The sequence below is a fragment of the Larus michahellis genome, chromosome 5 (genome assembly GCF_964199755.1).
Source record: "Larus michahellis chromosome 5, bLarMic1.1, whole genome shotgun sequence".
In the NCBI taxonomy this organism is placed as follows: Eukaryota; Metazoa; Chordata; class Aves; order Charadriiformes; family Laridae; genus Larus; species Larus michahellis.
This window is the reverse complement of record NC_133900.1, coordinates 39,048,674-39,069,531: the sequence shown is the minus strand read 5'-3', so window position 1 is coordinate 39,069,531 and position 20,858 is coordinate 39,048,674. Positions and strand designations below refer to the sequence as shown.

Below are 20,858 nucleotides of genomic sequence, written 5' to 3'. Positions count from 1 at the left end.
CAAAGGATGATTATCCTTTAGGAATAATTTTTAAGGTTCCCTTAGAGGAGAACTAAAAAAAAAAACAAAAAAATCTCAAGTATGCTACCAGTATGTTTTGCCTGGGACTTTCAGGATTTTATTTTCAGAAGTTAAAGGAAGCAACAAGTTCCCCCTCCACTAGGAAGGCAATTTTTCAAGAAATAAAGAACTAGCACGAAGAACTGATTTGACATCCATGCAGAATCACCTGAAATGTGCCCAGAATGTGTTACAGTTCCTTATTCCCTTTTTCTCTTTCCTAGAACTATGTTGGTTTTCATTTACAATGTATTGCAAGGCAAGAAACACAACTCCAGTTCTGCGGTAATTACTTACTATTTCTCTCAGAGGATGGCATGATCTAATGCTCTTTACCCAAATATAGCCCAGCGTAGTTGTTCCTCCCTGCTTCGTTATTAATCAAAATAACAATAATGTAAGATACTTACTGCATTCCAAAATGCAGAACTGATGGGTGAAAATGTAAGGCCTTCCCATTTGCTGAGAAGCTGAAAAAAAAGGGAAAAGAAGCCACAATTAATATTTAGTGGCCATGATGCTACACATTGCAGGGAAGGAAGATACATTACAGGCTCTGACTCTTTATATTCTAAACAACCTCTATTTCCAAATCTTTTCATACATCTCTCGCTGCCATAAGACTGGTCTTTTAAGGTTTCCATACAACAGCACATGCTGGAAAGCTCATGCCAATAAAAGCGCAGTTTGAAGATTCCATTTTAGAGGCAATGCTGGCTTGCACAACCTCCCTTCCTTGCACGTATCCCCTCAGACATGCTGATACACCTGTTTATGGGGCTGCGCAGTGAACTACAGAGGCAAAACAGTTCAAAAGTGTCCTGGGGAATGAAAATTACATCAGCATGGAGCAGATCCCCAGTCTCATCAATTCAACATTCACACAAGCACTGGTAAAAGCACACCTGAGAGATGCAGGGGTAGAGGAGTAAATAGCAGCTTGGGCAAAAGCTGACATCAAAAGAAGTGCTTGCCTAGCTCTGGCTTCAATGCAAAAGCCAACTCGTTTCTTATATGCAAAAGAGAGTAAGAAATAACGTGAAACACAGACATCATCATCTTTCCTTTGCCCTAGGAAAATTCACAATAAAGCTCCCATCAGTTCTAGCACATTCTTAACTTATTTCAACATGAATTGATGCCCTGTAACATAGACAGAAATCCCAGGATATCTTCACCGCTTTCTCAATTAAAACTTGTCCTCCACAAGTCCCAACAACCACAGCAGTAAAAAACAAGCCCAGCAATTGTGCATTACATCTACGCACCCAGTGCTATGCTGTTTAAAACCTCCCCAGAAGCAGTCTGCATGATATGTAGCCAGAACCAGTTTCATCTTTACTGGATGACACTAATAAGCATCCTAGCAAGGATGAGTCTGAGAAGGGAGGGATGAACTGTGGTCTCATTAGTTATCCAGCTGCTTTGCATAATGTGTGGTAGTACAGTTAATTGGTCCCTAATTTAAAAATGTAGTTCTGTAACATTACACCTTTAATATATTAAAGTACCTACATAATTCTGTTGTTGTATTCCAAACCAATAGAGACACCATAATTTATTACTAGTTAGGAAAAATCAGGTTTATTATTATGAAAACATTTCTCATACAAGGCAGCAAACTCCCTTGTGCTGTAGCTGAAGGAATGCAATATATCCAGGTAGTGTTTCTGGGGAGCTGCTAGAAAACAGCGAAAAGAACAGATGATGCAGAATTATGAAGTCTGGGTGAATAACAGTCTCCTTCCAACCACCTTGTCTCTGCCCCAGCCAACTCTTGCTCTGCTCCTAGAAACAACGCAGCAACCAGCACCTTCCTTCCCCTTCCAAAAGTCAGCCTCAGAGACGTACCCAGAAGGAAAGTCTGAGTACTGCTGTTGTAAACACACACAAATTAAAATTACTACTAGAGTAAAAGCCTTTGCGGTAAAGCACATTTCTTAAGGGTCCTCAGATCCTTTTCTTTTTATACGCACACACATATATAGCAAAACTAAAGTTAAGCCAGTAGTTTATGCACTACAGTACCACCTTGAACCCCATTACCGCTTAAGTTTCTAGCATTTTACGGCTACTGCTGAAATACTTTTCCCACCAGAAAAAACCTTTGCTGAGAAGGGCAAGAAGCCGAGTGTTCTGCTGTGCCAACTTATGTAATTGGCAGCAGCTCTCCGAGACTTACTAATCTTCCTTCTGGGGAGCTCCAGCAGCACCAGCTCTTTTCCTCTCAGCCCTCGCTCTCTGCAACACGCACCTAACGCCCTGGCTGCAAATGCAGCCATAGATGTAGCAGACAGCATTTCATTCTGTTTGGGTGAACGACGCCATGCTGTGGCGACGGTTCTTAAAAATGCACTGTATTACTACTGCTCAGACAACAATCACGGCAAACCCTCCAGCAGTCAGAAAAGGGGAAAAGCCCTGTGAGAGCAGCAGCAGAGCTGCCAGGGCTGCTGTTCCGTTCCTTCTGGAGAAGGCAGCCTGGACCTGGGAAGGGTGAAGCTGAGCCCCAGCTTGCGAACTCGGCAGGCTCTGAGCCGACTCCTGAGCATGGACGTAATGCCAGAGCATCCCCGCACACTGCTCCCCAGCAGCCTCAGGAATGCACCCTGTAGTTACAAGACACCCAGCTTCTGCTCTGCACCCCACAAAAGCTGCCGAATTGCTCCAAGCACCAGCCTGGCCCCGAAAGCAGAACTGCCACATTCCTGCAGGGCTGCACTCATAACCCGGCCTGGTGGCCAGATCAAAGGGCCCCTGCACCACTTATCGGCGGCCCCAAAGCAGTGCCAGAAAATAACTCAAGAGCTGAGTTTATTCAACAGCAGGACTAGCAGAAAGGGAAACCTACCACTGTTTTGTTTGTGGGGTTTTCCCCCCCGTCAAGGGAGAAGACAACAGGTTGGAATAGGGGCAGGAAAACAGGCAGGGGATCATTCTGCCCATCACACCTGAACAACCAGGCTGCACTGCAAAGCCCACCGCTATAGAAAGGGACAGGCCCACCTACATTAGAAGTGTAATTCTCCAATGTGTCACCGCAAGTCTCTTAAAGCCAGTGGGAGGCTGGCAGCACACCCTTCTGCATCCCCACGCTCCAAACACAATTCAACACATTCAGATCTCTGCAGGGGATCTGACAGGGAAATAAATGTCAAAGGCAATTTTTTAAGACATTTAAAAGTTGAGGTCCCTTTTTAAAAATCAAACTTCTACTTTTTGGATATTTGTTTTTTATTTAAGAACCTCATCTGACTATTAGATTCACCTCAAATTATACCAAAAATTTCTCTTTTGGCTGCAGACGACACGTCCAAAAAGTACAAGTCATTTCATGAGAATGTTACAGGCCTGGGAAAGACACACAAATATCAGCCTAAGAATGGAAGCCTTGAAACAACAAATGAAGAGAAACAGTCCTCTTCATAACAGAAAAAGCCTGGTTTCCAAATACTCTTTAATTGCTTTTAAAATCAGCTAACATCACATTAAGCATGCTGCCTAACAAAGATGGACTTCACATTCAATGGCATCGCTCTGTCTTTTCAGGCAGACCAGTCAAACACTTGACTTCTGAATGATAAATGTTGATACAGCAGGTGAATTCCAACATTTCAGGGGACATTTTTATGCACGAGTGAACAGAACTGGAGGGAAATGGGAGAAAGAAATAGAAGAGGGGAAGGGAATTACTGGCAACTACTTTAAACACTATGCAGCAATTGCTTTTGTATCAAAAAAACTCGTTTAACTAGTCATCTAACTATTATCATAGTACAGTTTGGGTTGGAAGGGACCTTTAAAGGTCATCTAGTCCAGCTCCCCTGCAATGAGCAGGGGCATCTTTAAATAGATCAGGTTCCTCAAAGCCCCGTCCAACCTGACCTGAAATGCGTCCATGGATGGGTGTCCTGGTTTCCGCAGGGTCCGGCAGGGACACAGGTGTTCCACCCCATGTGAGCCATGCCCACTCGGAGCTTCGGGGAGGGGACAGGAAGTCGATGCTTGGAGCAGGTGGGGGTCCTGGGTCCAGTGGGTGAGCGGCGGTTCCATAATCGTATTTGTATATTCCTCTATCCGTGTTAATGTTGTTGTTCCCTTGTTCCTTTTGCTGTTCTGTTAAATTGCCTTTGTCTCAACCCACCAGTTTTGCCTTTTTCTTCCGATTCTTTCCCATATTTGGAAAGCTCGAGAGAGTGGCACGTGGTTCTCTGTTGCCATCTGAGGCCAAACCACATCAATGGGGCATCTACCACCTCTCTGGGCAACCTGTGCCAGTGTTTCACCATCCTGATTGTAAAGAATTTCTTCCTTCTATGTAGCCTAAGTCTACCCTCTTTTAGTTTCAACCCATTACGCCTTGTCCTATCACAACAGGCCCTGCTAAAAAGTTTGTCCCCATCTTCCCTGTAGGCCCCCTCTAAGTACTGAAAGGCCGCAATAAGGTCTCCCCAGAGCCTTCTCTTCTCCAGGCTAGACAACCCCAACTCTCTCAGCCTGTCAATGGAGAGAGCCCATCACTCTCCAGCCTAACAATTCAATGCCCTTCCTCCTCTCCATCCTCACAATATATTTAAAATGCTGACACCCTGAACCCTCCGTCTCCAGAGAGAAAGAGTAAGAACTGCTGAAATACTGGGGAGATGAGGGAGGGTCACCCAGGGCAGAGGACAAATAGGGGGCAGGAGAAGGTGAGCCCCAGAGACCTGCAACTCCAGCTCATCCCTGCGACTCACACAGAACACCCAGCAGAGAGGGGCAAATGCCAGCACCAGGGACACTCGCCGAGAAGAAAGGCGGATGGGGAGCAGAAGAAGAAGAGGGGCCAGAGGAGAAGGTGAGGCGAGGGGTGACACCAGGGAAGCAGACCAGGATGGAGGAATGCAAGAACCCCCAACTGCCTGTGCAAGCGGAGAAACATGTCACCCTAGAGCAGCAGGTTTGGTTTGGGCTGCTTCTTGTTGTTGTTGTTTAAAAGGAGCACGAGCTGTAAAATCTTAAGCCACCACACGCCCTCCACTGAGAAGCCCCAGAGGTAGCATCAGAGGAACATGGAGAAGTTCCAGCCTTTTGCAACATTTCCTGCTCCAGGAAAGAACATTTTGGGTGTCCTGATGATGTGGGACTTACAACAGGGGATGCTGATATAGGGATGCTCGCTACACACACACTGAGTGTGCTGTTAAATACATAGCTGAAATTGTTTTGCCCTCCCTTCTTTCAGTTCTGTCACTCTGATGCAATTAGTAAAAACAGGTAAACAACCGGGTCAGTATGATTTTTATACATTTATTTACAGACCCCAACCCTATTATTTATATGCAGTGTATATTATCCACAAACATTTGTTCCAAATAAGCAAAGACCCTTTTATTTCCCACAAAGTGCAACAGAAAAAGATCTTTCTTCATAGCAGTATCCAAGCAAAAGGCCAAATCTACTCTCAACTAATTGCTGGGTTTTGTGTTGATGTTTTCTGGTTTTGTTGTGCCTCTGTTGTTTGGGGTTTTTTTTTTAATAAAATTTCAAAATGAGTTAATTCATCTAATTATTACATAAAACACTCAGGAATCTGCAGCATAAGCTGCATCTGATCAGAAGCAAAGGGAAGTTTCCTGTAAGGAAAATTATCCCAGTTTCCCTTTTTCTTCTATTAGTCCCTTTAAGTCTTCCTTGTATCTTTATTTCTTTACTTTAATTCATTACTTTAGATTATCTTAGAATGCACGTTATCTGGCGAGTCAGATAGCAACATCTGTAGTTGAGAATAAGCGTAATTGCTACTTGGTGCCCTTTCTTCATCCTTCCTTTTTATGCCCTTTGTTGACAGCAGATGAAGGAAAAGCAAGTAGGAGGGAAGGCATTTTATTGTCAGGCAGGGCTTTTTCTTTATGGTTGCAGGGTTTTCTTGGAAGCAGCAGGCAAAAACGACTGGATTCTTTAACGTACAAGAGGTCCCTTTTGAGTGAATCTGATTAGGCAGTACTGTTTTATTTTTCAGTATATTGATAAAAGTAAAATTTGACTTAGGTTTGGCATTTTGGCACTTCGTACATTCAGCGCAGGAACACCAATGAACCCTCAGGATGAGGTTCTGAGATCCAAAAGCATGTATGTATGGCATAGGAAAGAACAATTTTTGTATGTAAACTGAAACTGAGAAATGAAATTAAAACCCCCTTATTTACTAATTTAGATTCATTCCTCTAGACTATACCTGATGAAAAGCAGACTGAGAATGAGATTTACATGTACAGAAACAACAAAACCCAAATACTTTTAATAGTTCTGATTACAGCTGATGCAAAGAAATCATTTTGACAAACTAAAATTGTTAAGAGGAAATTAACAAGTTAACATAGCGATAAAAACAGATCCCAGCAGCAGCCGAACCAAAGTCTGGTGCAGAGCTGATACAAAGCTTTGGTTTGCCACACCATCTAGTCCCTCTCTTCTCTCAACCTCCCATTTACTAAAGGCAGTAAAAGCCCCAAGCAGTAGTTATGAAGGTTAAACCACAGCTCCTGGAAGACAGACAGCAGCTTTAAAAGAGGTGATAAAATTATTTGGAAACACAAAATGAAATCTTTTCTTTACCATCAAGGCAATTCAACCAGAAACACAAACAGGAACATCATTAAATGAAGATTTTTTTGGAGCCAAAATTAATTCTTTTCCTAGAAGCAGAAAGAGTCATTGGAAAGTAAGTTTACCTTGCAAGAATACAGCTCACAGGGAAGCTGTATGTGCAGCACCCAGAGAAGGGCAGGTTCCCATGGCCTCAGCCCTACCATGCTCACCACCTCAGCTCTGGAGACTTTACAGGACTTCTCCTGAAGCCCCATACCTACATAAGACTCAGGTGACAACATATGAACCAGTCTGTGGCTATTTTTTTTTTTTTAAAGAAAAAAAACATCCAGCAAAGAACAAAAATGTGAATTTTAAACACTGGAAACCTAGAAGTCAAAAAATTCCAGTATTTTTAGCACCGCATTGTTTAGGGAAGAGGAGGAGGACTGACTCACTGCTTGTGAATGCTTGGGGATTGGCAACCCATCGCGAGGAATTCACTTACATACTCTACCAGAGAACTGTGCTGCTTCTGAAAGAAGGGTGGTCATCTTTATTTCCTCTGAACTATGCTACGCACATCACGGACTGAACCCTAGACTGTGGAAAGCAGGAAAGGCCAAAATGGAGTCACCCAGCAAAAAAAAAATGCATGTGTGTGCAGGCCTGCTATTTTGGCTACGGGAAAAGAGAAAAGAGGAGCTAAACCAAAATAAACCAGTGAAATGGATGGGACAATCTCTCTCTCTCAAAACAAATCCCATGATTTATGGCCAGAGCCATGATTTAAGGGGGCAGACAGGTCTAGCGCTTTCTTTTTTTTCTTTTTTAACTTCTGAAGTTGGTAAAACAGTGCACAGCCAAGAGTGGGCTACTCACAAAAGTTTCATTGGGCTGATGCTTAGTTTATTTTAAAAGGTACTGTGCTAAAGAGGTGGGTAAGCCTAACGCAATGCATAAAGCACAAATTGCTCTCCGCTACTTTAGTTGTGCCCGCCGTGCACTGCTCTCCTCCAGCAACTTCAGCAGCCTCCTCTGCTCCTCTCTGCTAGCCCCTGTGTTTCCACTGCCATTAGCTGTGTTTCTGGGTTACCTTTTCTCCTCTCACTGCCTGTGCTCCCCCTTTCTATAAAATTCTGCAGTAATGTTTATACAAACCCTTCACAGAATAGTTACCTGAGCCAGCAGTGCTTCAGGTTTGTTTATTACAAAACTACAACAAAATTGCAATGACCAAACTCACATTATCTCACAGTATAGCGCTTACAAAGTTGCATTTCTCAACCGGATGTAAATGGAAGGACACAGATAAAAAAAATTGGCTTTTCTCCCCCTACCCTCATACCCAAACAGTCTCCTTGAAAAACGTCCAGAGAAGTTAAATGCGGGCCACAATAAAAATCAGAATATGACTCACGAAGAAATCTAGCAGAGAAGATGAGCAGTGAGGCACGAAGCTCTACAGTGAGCATCCTGGTGAAAAGGCTTTCTTCTCCAGATGTGCCTGTGGTTTGTATTTTAGTAGCAGCAGCAGCACAATAAACTGTGTTTAACAGTAGAATGGAATTATTCCCTCCCATAAAACAGTCCTCAACTTCTGAAATAACTGAAATCTGTACTAAATTAAGAAATTAAATTCACAATGACTTGAGTTCATTTGAAATTGTTTTCTGAAACCTCCTCTTTCGAAATCTTTTAGCCACCCAGATTTCAAGCAACAACCAACGGTCTCTAGAGATGGTCCAGAAATGCAGAAATGTTGACAATCAGAACGTATATAAACCCCTAGAAACCACCAAGCACAGACCTGGGAGAACAATATATGGGTTATCAGTGAATTTGGCATGCAAATCAGGCACCCACATGGCCTAAGCTGAACCTGCAACTACTTGTGGACACAAAAAAAAAAAGGGAGTCTTGTTTCAGCTAGGCTGAGAAATATCTAAGTTATTTGTTTTGGATGAGTGTATGTGGTCCAGTAGTTCAAAATGCACACCAAACATATTTTCCTCTGAAGCATCTCTATCACTGCCAGCACATCCCAAGCATCCTGACAAGCAGAATATCCACCTTCGTTTTCCTTTTTTCCTTCATATAATTTCACAACTGCCTGTTCATTTTGCAGTGTTTCATAAGGCTATCTCAAAGTATCTAAGAGAATAGCAACTGCTCTGAAATAAAACCCTTAGTTTGCCTTTCTTTTTTAAGCTTCTTTACAATTTAACTTTTTTTAAGAAGTCAGCAATCTTCTGTTAAAATCACAGAAGCTATCAAGTTTACTCTTTTTTTTTTTTTTTTTTTTTGAGTTCTTCCCAAAAAAAATTAAAAGAATCACTTGCCTAATACAACAAACTCTTCTGGCTCCTCCAGGAGCCTTGGCATTCTTGACGTTTTATCTTGAATTACCAGCTCCTGGACTTCTGGGGTTATGAGAAAATACTGCATTCATGTATTTTTACGCTTCCAGCATATGAGTATGTGAAATAAAAACACAAATCACAAAGCACACAAAGCAGCTCCTGCTATTTTTCCCCCCTCTTTAAACCTCAAAGCTTTTCAGCCAAATTCACTTTTTTTGAGTAATTTGCTTATCCTGTAGTTGCCAAACCCTCAAAAAACCGAAAACAAACAAACACCAAAAAAGCCACAAACACAAAAACCCCCCAACTTTAAACCGCCTGCATAACCCAGGTATGTTCTTCAAAAACTGACGCTAAGATCACAAATAATTTCAGAAATGTTAACTTTTGCCTATCTTACTTAATTGACAAGCTTTAAAGAAAGGCAGTCAAACCTGAAAACACTCTGGCCTCCTTTATACATGTAAATAAACGGCTGCTTTTTGAAGAGCGCTGCTCAACTCTCACAACTCCAGATCACTTCAAGAAGAGTTATGAGACTCCACACCTCTGAAAAAAATCACACTGTTTATCCAAGCTCCTGCCCAGAGTCTCTAAACTGAAAATGAAACGTTTTCAAGCAGAGGTGTGCTACTATCGGCCTTTTTCAGACACTTTGAAAACATGAACCCTAGAGAAAGGGTGCACGGAGAAGTGCCTAGAGAAAAGGCTTCCACGGTGTCAGCACGCTGCCTTCTCCGGATAAAAGCAAAGCACTAACTGCAAGCCTTGTGCTGAAATACCATGAAATTTAAATGACTGTTCCCTACCCACAGATTTCAAAGCATTTTACTGAAAGCAGTCGAATTTGCACAGCAAGGCCCTGTGAAAGAGGTAGGATAAAAGAACCTTAAGAAAGGCAGAAGACAGACCCCACGCCCACCTGCCTCATACCTAAGGAAAGCATGCTTATTTTTACTTACTAGGTAGTAAAGTATTCAATTCTGTCCTTGCAACGGCAAAACCACAGCAGAAGATTTTAGTGGGGAGGCTGTTTTTAAGCAGTCTTGTACTGTACTAACATAATTAGGAATCTAACAAAGGGAGAGACAGATTCAAGAAGAGACGAAATGTCAATTCTATCACACCTGTCTCAAGTAAATTAATTCCCTTAAAAACAACAACGAACTGCTTTTCTGTTCCCGCAGAGTGTCTATGGGACAATAAGTAGTATAGAAGGGAAGAGATCCAGGTGAAAACAGACCTCACCTTTTTAATGCATCAACTGCAATTCTGTATTTACTGCTTAAAATAAAAAAAATCATTTCCTCAAGCACACAATTTCACTCAACAAAAAACAAAATCTCCCTAGGCTGAAGAGCAAATTTCTGTCCATTCAGCAGCAACCCTCCTTCAAGCATTTCCCTTTCCCACGCTGTGGCAACGCAGCATTTCTGGGGCTTGGGGGACCCGTCTCCCGCCTGGAGAGCAGGGGGAGCCAGGGACGGGAAGCACAGGGGGGGCCGCCAAGCTCACGGCAATAGGAAGTTACATTCTTGTCAAATATCATTGCACCCAACCATTTCCTTTTTCTACTTACAGCCGCAGCCAAAAATTTCCATCTTGACAGAAACCATTTTAAGTTAGAACAGTTCAGCAAAAAGCATGAAAGAGCTCTGTGGTGGCTGATAAGCTTGACCTGCTTAATAATTAAGAGTGATAATCTTCCTACAGCAATTAAGAGTGATAATCTTCCTAAGCGAGCTGCCTTTTGCTGTTTCTTCATTAATCCATGCTTTTCAGTTGCTTTGCATAATGAAAGGGCACAGACCTGTAGGATAGCAAAGGCACAGATTTGCACGGTAGATCTTTAGCCCATAGGAAACCTTTACAGTGAACCTGTTAAGTACTAAAAATTCCCTGCCCTTTTTCCCCTGAAACAGAAAAAAAGAATATTACCTATAAAGGAAACTAAGCAAATACAAGAAAACTCAGACTTTGGGCTTAAAAAAAAAAAAACAAAACAAACCACCAAACACAAACCATAATTTCTGCTTTTAATTTATTCCCTTTGGTCCGAACAATGCACCTGATACCACCTGCCCTGAAAAGAAGCCATAGAAAAGTCAGTAAGTTTACATCTTCTGAAGATGCAAAATCCAAGTTTGACACAATAGTGGAAGACATCAGCCTGGATTTTGCATCACTTCTCTTTTGGGAATTTCAGCCCAAATCTTAAAAAAAAAAAAAAAAAAACAACAAAACAAAACAACAAACAACATATAATCTTTAAGCATTAACTTTTAAGCGCAGTAATTTAGCTACAAACATCCAATACCATTCCTTGTTTAAGCCAACGTATGAAGATGGACAACCAAAATGGGTTCAGTGTGGAAAAATCGTACAAGTTATCTACAGGTTACTTTACCAGATAGCTTCAAACTCTACAACTGTGGAAAAGCAAACACTACAATACACAGTTTAGATGCATTAGCCAGTAAATTAGTTCACAAACTAAGACACTGGGGAAGTCCCTCTCAAAAACTTAAATACATGCACCTCTTTCAAAATCCTTTTACCAAACATTTGCTTGAGTAACACATGAAGACGAGCTTTCTCAGTGCTGTTTCAGTTTTATAAAGAGAAAAACTATCGCTGCTATTGATTGCCAGACTTATTAAAAACTTAATTCTCTTCTCTAACGGATGAAACTTCATACAAGGCTTTCTGAAGCACGTGCAAACTACCCAGAATTTAAACTGCATACACTAGCTTTCTAAGAATACATTCTTTTTCATTGAATAGCATTTTCACAAGCTGTATTATAAGACTGCGAAAATATGACACAAAGAAGAAATATTAAGAGAAGGAGCAAGGCTTACACTTTTCTTGAAGGTACTTTAAGCACGGTGCTGCCGGGTGAAGCTGTGGTTACACAGTTGTCCTGTGTAGAGCAGGGCAACATGGCTGCTCTCCCACACCCCAGGGACCACTACCAAATCTTAAGGAAAAGTTAAAGATAAGTCACTAACCAAATAGCAACACCGAAAAAGTAGCTTCAGCCCAAACTCACCACCTCCATCTCACAGGAGCATCACTCTCTTGTTCTTGTTTTCCACCCCTCCCAGTTGGGGTGTATTATATTCTCCTTAGCGCCCCTCCAAATGTTTCGGTGTCACTTGACAAAGCGTTTTGTTCTGGTGCACTAACGTATTGGATCTATGCCATTTTACAGATGTGATGTGTACTTTTATTTATTAGACAGGACATATGTTTTCTCCAGAAAAATATGGAACTTTCTTCTTATGAAGAATCTTTTAAAATTACAACAGCAAAAAAAATGTGAAGACTACTTACTGTTCATCCATATTTTATTAACTGATTGCACTTGCATTTTCATCTTCATCTATACACTTCAGTAGTCCAGTCGTACGTACCTAAAGTACAAGCTTTTCTTTTCCAACACCCCATACAAAACTTCAGTTATACTTCCAAGTACATCCTCTCCCATGGGCAGAAAAAGAACTGGGGAATCCTCCAGAGCATCAGATCCACTTTCTCACCTCAAGCCAGTAAACCCCTTTGGTGGCAGGACACCACGCAGACAGCCTGCCAAATTCCCCCAGCCGGCCCTGCTGAAGAGAGCGGCTTGCTGCACTCGCCTGTCTTGTGTCACTTGGCGCTCAGGGTCGCGGTATGCAAAATGGAAAGACGGCTCCATGATTTAGTGCTATTAATAAAAGGAAGCACTCTCACGGTGTATTTGTGACCTACTCCTAAGTACTACCGTGTATTTATACTTCGTCAGATTACATTGTTAAAGAAAACATAGATACAAAAAAATTCATACCAGAAAATTCAAACTGGCAAAAGTTCAAAAATTTTGGCATTACCAGGATTAGTAGTTACAACGCTTATTGCAGAAATTACCAGGTCCTTCCAAAACATCTGGGATCTGTTGAAGCCAATGCACAGTATGTGCTCTGAGCCAATTCTTCTGACGTACAAAATGCTGCAACCTTCTGCTATGAAACAAAGCAGAACCATATGAAACACACCCTGTTTCACAGGTTTATTAACAAAATGTGCACCACCAAAAAAACCTCAGGTATGTTACGGCTGGCACATTAACCTCTAGAGCTCTGATTTCCAGCAAGGGGCACCTTGAGACTATGAGTTAACATTCTTCAGCAGGACAGCTGGTGGGGGAAGGAAGAGGAGAAAAATGAGCTGAAAAAAAAAACAGCAGGAAGTCAGCTTTTGATTCTTTTGTATCAGTCAAAAAAAGAGTACTTGCGATGAAGTACTGTATTAAGACTCCACCTCCCCTAGATTCTTGCATTTCCTCCTATATTTCAAAGCTAAGAAGCTGATCAGAGTTCACCAACTTGAAATTTTCACCTGTGAAACCAAGGGCAAAGAATCAGTAACGCTATTTTTAGCTTCCTAACGAGCATCAAACCAGAGGTGTGCTTCCACTGCAAGAAAGAATGCACTTTGCTTCTGCAAGCTCCACACATCAACGTGTTTGATACTGGAGTTTCTCAAGCGACTTTGACAGGACAAAGACCTCTCTGCAGCCCAAAGGCGTATTTAACCAAGCCTGGCTGTATGTCTCTCACTGCTCCTTCCTCTGCAAGGTAACAAGCAAATAAATGGTTTGATCTTGTGTGGGACCTGTGCAAGCCCCCACTGAAGCCAGCGGGGCTTCTCATGGCCAGATGCGGTGGGCCCAGGAGCGGGACTGGCGTGGAGAACCTCGTCCCTTCTGACAGGCACATTCCAAAGTACGGTCACGTGTGACCAAAGCGCATGAAAGGAAGCTTGGCCAGTACACTCAACCTCCAAACAGGCTTCATCATGTCACTCCACGGCAGCATTTTAAACTAAGAAAGGAGCAACCAGGCTTTGTGAGGCAGATCTCAGATTGTTTCAAAATGGTGACTTTTGGCAGGAGCATGGCAAAAAGACAGAGGGAATAAGGAAGTGGGAGGTGCTGCCCCAAACCAGAGCGAGCAGAAGGTAACAAGACATGGACTTGCAGCTACCACAAGATCGTGTTTTCGACACCTCAACTTACCTTTCCACAGCCTGTAAAATTTTTGCAGATAGAGGGAAAATTAAAAGGGCTGCAAGTCCTCAATCCAGTGCTCACACCCAGCAGGACCTAACCTCCAAGCCAGACCTTGTGACAAAGCCACGACAGACATGGGGCAGCTTGCAGTTCTCCAAGTCCCAAATGAGGTTGCTCGGTTTGGGAACAAAAGCGAAACTCTTCATCTTAAAACCTGGAAGCGTACGCTCTATTATGGCTGTGCACTGCCCTTCCCTCCCTGCACAGCAAGCATTTCAGTAATTATTCCAAGAACAAACCATCCACCAAAACGCAGCCGACTGCTCTGAAGACCAGAAAGCATTAACAATTGTATTTATTTACAAGGAGGAAAAAAAAAAACCCCAAACAATTCCAAGCAAAACTGTAAGCACGGGGACCGAGGCAGGGGATGTGTGTTTGTTTTAAAGTGACTACACGCATCTGCGGGATCAGCCACATTATCCCAGCCACACTGGGAAGGCTCACAAAGGCCAGAAATGCCCCCTTTTCAAAAGGGCAGTTTAAATGCTGCAGAAACTGGGTCAGCAACAGGCCACAGAAATACCTAAGCAGGCAGCAGGCACCTCCTGGGTTGTAGGCAGCAGGCTTGCGGCAAAGGACTGGAATAAAAGACAGAACACACCAAGACAGAAATCGGACAATAGCTATTGAAGAAAAGCAGTTAATAGCAACAAAGCACGTAAAGCACGGGTCAAGGAGTCGGTCAAGTACAGGCCCTTCAACTCCCTACCCTCCTCCAGTTGCCAGGAATCAAGATTTAGACACAAACCAGCGACGCACATGGCCCGACGCACATGGCCCACAGCACTAGCAGGCAAGCACAAAGGCTAAGCAGGCACGTTAAGTCCACAAAATGATAAGGGACTGCAAAACTTATTCTACAATACTACATGGCTGCTCACTTCCCAAGGGCGGCATAGTGCTCCTTGTTGTTCTAGTCTCATTTAAAAAAAAAAAAAACAAAACAGGAATTACACAATTTATGCTTATATATGATTAGCATATTCACCATCTCTGTGTTCGGGTCTTTACTGTTTGTACATTTATTGATGTGTTTGTTGCAGAGACCTTAATTGTAAAATGCCAACCCACAAATTTAGTCAATAGGACAACATAATTCAGCACAAAAAATATGTATATAGGCAAAATGTAAGAGGTGACCTACAATGTCACTAGTGAGATCTGAGTTGCTAACTGCTTTGTAACCTGTGTAACAGCTGACATTAAATGAGCGCAGCAGGACTGTTGCATGCTTCTGCCAGCCAGAGTTGTGAGACTTGATTCCATCTTGCATGGACCCTTAAAATCATTTTAGATAAACAGAGATGGTGGTCACACAAGGTGCAGGCAGTTACGAATCAATCACTCCCTCCTTTCTCTCATTTCACTTCCCTTTTGCTATTGTCTCTCTTTCTTTTCACCATTAGATTGCAGTCTGGTGTTGTCCCTTATCAGTTTTGCCTATCACTTGAAATAAGCAAGCTTTCATTTTTCTCTTCCTACCAGTATTTTTTTTCCTTTTTTTTCTCTCCACAATCTTAAGTCATCTTTTCCCTTGTTAGCATACTTGCCCCCATGCCTCTCCAGCAGTTACACCCCATCGTTCCCCTGCTGCCGAATTCTAGCCCAGACAAGGCTCAGCATCACATCTGAGTGGCTTCCAGCACCGCGTTAGGCAAGATGTCTCAGCAGCATCACCTGCGACTCACTGGCTGCCTAGCCAGGCGACCACGCGTGGATGACGGTGTCCTGTTTCAGTAGGGTTTCGCCTTAAACCAACATGCTGCTGTAAGCATCAGTAAGCAGCAGCAGGCTGAAGATGAGCGGCCTGTGCACTGAAGCAGACAGGATGCATACGAAACAGCTCTCCCAGGCTTGCACCACCTGCTGAGAAAGGTCTGATGGTTGCATGGGTGGCCTTTGCTTCTGCAGCTGAAAGTCCTGTGATACCAGAGGTGCAGACTGTCAGCCACAGCCTCTGCCCCAGAACAACGCGGACTGAGGCCAAGGGTCACAAGCCTCTGAATTTGTACAAAAACCTGAGCAGAGAAGTCAAGCCAGGCTTGCTGTACAAGTCAGAAATGCTGGGGGTTTGAGAAACATTACTGCAACTTCACCTGTCACCTTGCCCTCCGTGGCATGGGGACGCTGGAGGCAACAGGGTAGCTCAGGGGGACATGAGCACTCCCTCACCCTGGGCTCCGAAATTCAGAAACCTGTCATACTCCTGTCTGAAGGGCTGGGAAAAATGGGCTGCTCCCAAGGGCAATTCAAAGCAGCTGAATTAAACTCCTTGACCATCTCCCTGGTGAAACTTCTTTCTCCCTCACTGCAAGAGGAGCTGGAGGTGATGAGCCTTCCAACATCTAAAGGTCTGTACCGAAATCACTTCTCCAGCGTTGCCCAGGTGCCCAGGGAGGAAGCTTCCCTAAAGACGAGAACACATGGGGACGGATCCTGCCTGTCACCGAGGGCCAGTTCCAGGTCACGGGGCAGGTGAACCTTGTCTGGCTGCTGTCCTTGCATCTCTTCTGTTGCTTTGGAGTCCTCATCACAAGAAGGACGTGGACCTGTTGGAGCAGGTCCAGAGGAAGGCCACAAAGATGATCAGGGGGCTGGAGCACCTCTCCTATGAAGGCAGGCTGAGAAAGTTGGGGCTGTTCAGCCTGGAGAAGAGGAGGCTCCAGGGAGACCTTACTGCGGCTTCCCAGTATCTGAAGGACACCTACAAAAAACCTGGAAAGGGACTTCTTACAAGGGCATATAGTGATAGGTCGAGGGGTGATGGCTTCAAACTGAAAGAGGGCAGATTTAGATATCAGGAAGAAATTTTTCACTGTCAGGGTGGTGAGGCACTGGAACAGGTTGCCCAGGGAAGCTGTGGATCCCTGGAAGTGTTCAAGACCGGGCTGGATGGGGCTTTGAGCAACCTGGTATAGTGGGAGGTGACCCTGCCCATGGCAGGGTGGTTGGAACTAGGTGATCTTTAATATCCCTTCCAATCTAAACCTTTCTACGATTTGAAACACATTTTTTATCACGACTGGTGCAATCTGACCACTGCCACGCCTTCTATGTTCACCTGCTTTCCAGCAACAGATGGGCCATGCACAGATGCCATGATGGCACTGTAAGCATATGGGATACCGCACAATGCTGTCATTACAGGGCAACAACACTGCAAAAGAGTCTCTCGGCCTCAGTAACACTACTGGTTATCCCGCTCAGCTGCTACCTTGCTGCCACCTCCTTCTCCTCAGTTCCCCTGGGGCTCTGGCCCCCCATCAGAGAGTGGGACTGGGCTGCCGCATCCACGCGGTTCGCAGCAGCCTCTCCGGAGAGAGTTGTGCTGGGACAAGAGGCTGATGAGCCCAGAGGGGATGAAAAAGGGAAAATCCAGCACTCTGCAGCCCTGCAGTGCAGTTTGTTGGGAGATGAACACCATTGGGTATCCAACCAGGCAGTGGACACTTAGTGACAGGAAAGAAAGCCACCCCTCCTCCTCCCATGTCCCATAGCAAATCCCAGTGCCTCCACTCAAAGGTTTAATATCAAGACACTGGTGCAACTGTGAGTGATGCTAGGCCGTACTTACTAGTACCAAGAGCGTCACTACTCTGAAAGGCTCGGGATTTGTGGCTAGTGCACAGTGCAGGAGCCAACCTGCTACAACACTACTTCAGCCAGAAGCTGGTGCCTGATGGCCAGAGGGCACCGAAACCCTGGGTGGCCAGCCCCGTAGGGGATGACAGTCACTTGCCAATAACTTTGGTAGACTCCTAAGGTAACAAACACAAACCTTTTATATCTCAGACACTTCTAATAATCCTTGTTAGACTGTTCTACTTTTCCAGTAGAAAGCAAACAACTTCATACAGTAATTTCTGCATTAACTCCTGCAAAAGCAACCAGATAATTTGGGATGACAGCTAATACCTACAACTCTGAAATTTCGTGAAATGTACATCTCATACCATAAGCAGTGCCTCAGTAGCAGTAGTCACAAAAGTGTAATTACTTTAAACTTTTAAATTAGACCTTTTATTTTCTACCAAACAACGAACTTTTTTAAATGAATCACTGCAACTTATCCTCAAGGAAAATAAAATTATTGTGCTGTCAGAGAATTCAGTAAAATTCAATCAGTTTATTTTTTTAATCGTACAACTCTCAGGATTCAGCTCTGTTATCCAATGAAAATTGCTAACACTAAAATGTACATGAAGATGGTGTTGAGAGATATTAGTTGTTTAGCTTAAATAAGTATGTTTTAATTAGAATAAATTACTTAGGGTTATAATATGGTGTGATTTATGCTGTTTGCCCAGCTTTACTTAGCATGAGTGGCTAGATTTGCTGAAGCTTTTAGGCTGCAATAGAGTTAGTTTTCTCCATAATTTTCCTAGCAGCTGGTACAGTGCTGTGTTTAGTCTTCTAGTATGAAGAAAATGTTGATAACACACTGATGTTTGGGTAGCGTTTTTCCCTAAGTCTGGGAACTTTTCAGTTCCCCATGTTCTGCCAGCGAGCGCAGGTGCACCAGAAGCATAAACCAGAAGATAAGGAGGCTGCAATCCTCAGCACACACTGCATATCAACAAGTTAATGGCCTGCCTGGGCACAGAGAAAGAATCCAAGAAGGCGTCAGAAGACACCAACCCAAAAACCACCATTGGACTAAAAGACACATGAAGACCACGTGAGCGGTGGGTGTATAGATGGCAAGGACATAATCGCCCAGGGATTTCTTGGACGTTGGACATCCCTCTCTGGAGGCACCCAGCTAGCTGACTTTCCTGCTGTACTTTATTTTTACAAAATCCAATGCCTGAGACTCCACAGTGGGTAACCTAGGGTCAAGCCTGAAGGAGGGAGCATGCCCGAGAGCAAGTGTGTGTGTGTGAGGAGTCAGAACGGCACCCACCGACTCCCTGGGGTCCTCCACCCGCAAAGGGACGCTGATCCAGGCAGTGAAAGACTCGGGTGGTGATGTGTGTGCGACTCCCTGAACGGCTCGTGAATGCTCGGGCAGCGGCTTCTCTAACAGATGGGTTTCAAAGGGAGTGAGATGTACCCATAGAACCCACCTGTTTATAAAACACCCAGCCTGTAACAGATGAGTAATTAACAGTTTTTACATATTCCCACCAAGAAAAGCCTTGAGAACATGGTGCACTTTGCTCTGGTGCTCTGACACAGGGCAGCGAGGAGGTCCCAGAGCCTTAAAAACCAGCACACGTGCATTTTCAATTGCTTATGGAAACTGCACCTCTCATCCAAGCACACTAAAGCAATGGGAGTTAAGAGGCAGCACAACATACAGGAACCTCAAGACCTTGGAAACCATACAAAGGATCCTCCTCACAAATAATACAAAAACAAGCATGCATCTGTTTTTTCTCTCTCCAGTGCTAAACACATCACACAGACTGCTGGCTCAGAGTCAAAGTAGTCTCCAAAATCCGTCTTTGTTCCAAGTGTATTCCCAACGGCAGCACAACACATTACTCCAACAAACATGGACCGGTGTCCTAAATGCATGGAGATGGCATTCAAGCACATACACATCTATTCATATGGCCCAGTTTCAGTTTGATATATGACTGCTGAACCCATTTCTGTTCTTACCAATAAGAAACAAATACCTACAGCTGAAGGACTGCAAAGAGGTGCCCAATACAAATACCTACAGCTGAAGGACTGCAAAGAGGTGCCCGATCCCACCAAACCCACATGCAGCCCACAGAGGAACTCTTCGGAAGTGGTCACAAGGGAAAAAGCACCAGCAGGAAGCAGGATGCCAGGAGGCCTTTTTTTTTTTTGTCTTAATTTTGATAATCAAAAGTCACAAAAATAACTGAAGCAACCTATCATCTGAAAGAACAGTTTCTAGGTTTAAAAAATATAAATAAATAGTGAGTTGCGTTCTGCATTTCTCATGTTTCCTTAAGGAGCATGCTCTTGCAAACAAACATTTTAACAAAACCTTCTCTTGCTCAGAAAGCCCAACTTCTAACCGAAGCACAACAAAACCCTGAACCAGAGACAACACAGCCCGCGCTTTCAAAAGCACTGAACATGATACACTGTCATAGCTTTCTCCTTTTTACTTCCAAGTCCTTACAGCTTCTTCATGTGTCTTCAGGAAGTTTTGAAGTTGCCTTTTATCAGGCAGTAACAAAAGAAATTTGAAGTGAAAAATAATGCTTTAATTTTGACGTCTGTGGAGCTCTGGTATCCAGGTGGGTGAGATGGTAAACCATTGACTACAGCTCACTAGCTATTACAACAGTATCTTGAAGCAGACGAGAGACTATCAAAGGACAACAACTTCACCAAAAACAAGAAGAGAGGGCTACTTCTCATTGCAAAACATTTTCCGTTCTCTCTACTTTTCCTCATAATTCTGAGCAAAAAACTTCTTCACAGTGATTGTTTTTGATTGAGGAATTCCTGTGTTTAAACTTTATATAAAGTCCATTTGTTCTACAGAAAGCAAGGTCTGTTTTGCACACACACATAAAAAATATCCAAAGTTGTCCTTGTCTAATTATATTTCCATTGCATTTTCTAAAAGTTACCAAGACACACACACACAGAAAAAAGCAGCTTTATTTGTACATCCCTTTGGTGGCAGGAGGTGGGGAGGAAGATAAGGTGACTATTAACACAGCCAGCTGTGCCCTCTATCTTCCTTATCTCAGGCGCAGCCTGGATATAACATAGAATGGTGGACCCCTGAGAGGACAAGCAGGCACCTAAATTATTCA

At 43.5% G+C, this 20,858-nt stretch overlaps 1 protein-coding gene across 6 annotated transcripts in view; it reads right to left on the bottom strand.

Annotated features, from left to right (window-relative positions):
* Positions 1 to 20,858, bottom strand: part of TMEM131L (transmembrane 131 like) — an 89,138-nt gene that overhangs the window by 48,083 nt on the left and 20,197 nt on the right. For all 6 annotated transcript variants that reach the window (XR_012587367.1, XM_074589708.1, XM_074589707.1 and 3 more), the window contains one exon: positions 471 to 530. Coding sequence is in view for 5 of the 6 variants with exons in the window: in XM_074589707.1 (XP_074445808.1) it covers positions 471 to 530 (60 nt within the window). In the remaining variant the exon portion in view is untranslated. The remainder of the gene's footprint in view (positions 1 to 470; positions 531 to 20,858) is intronic.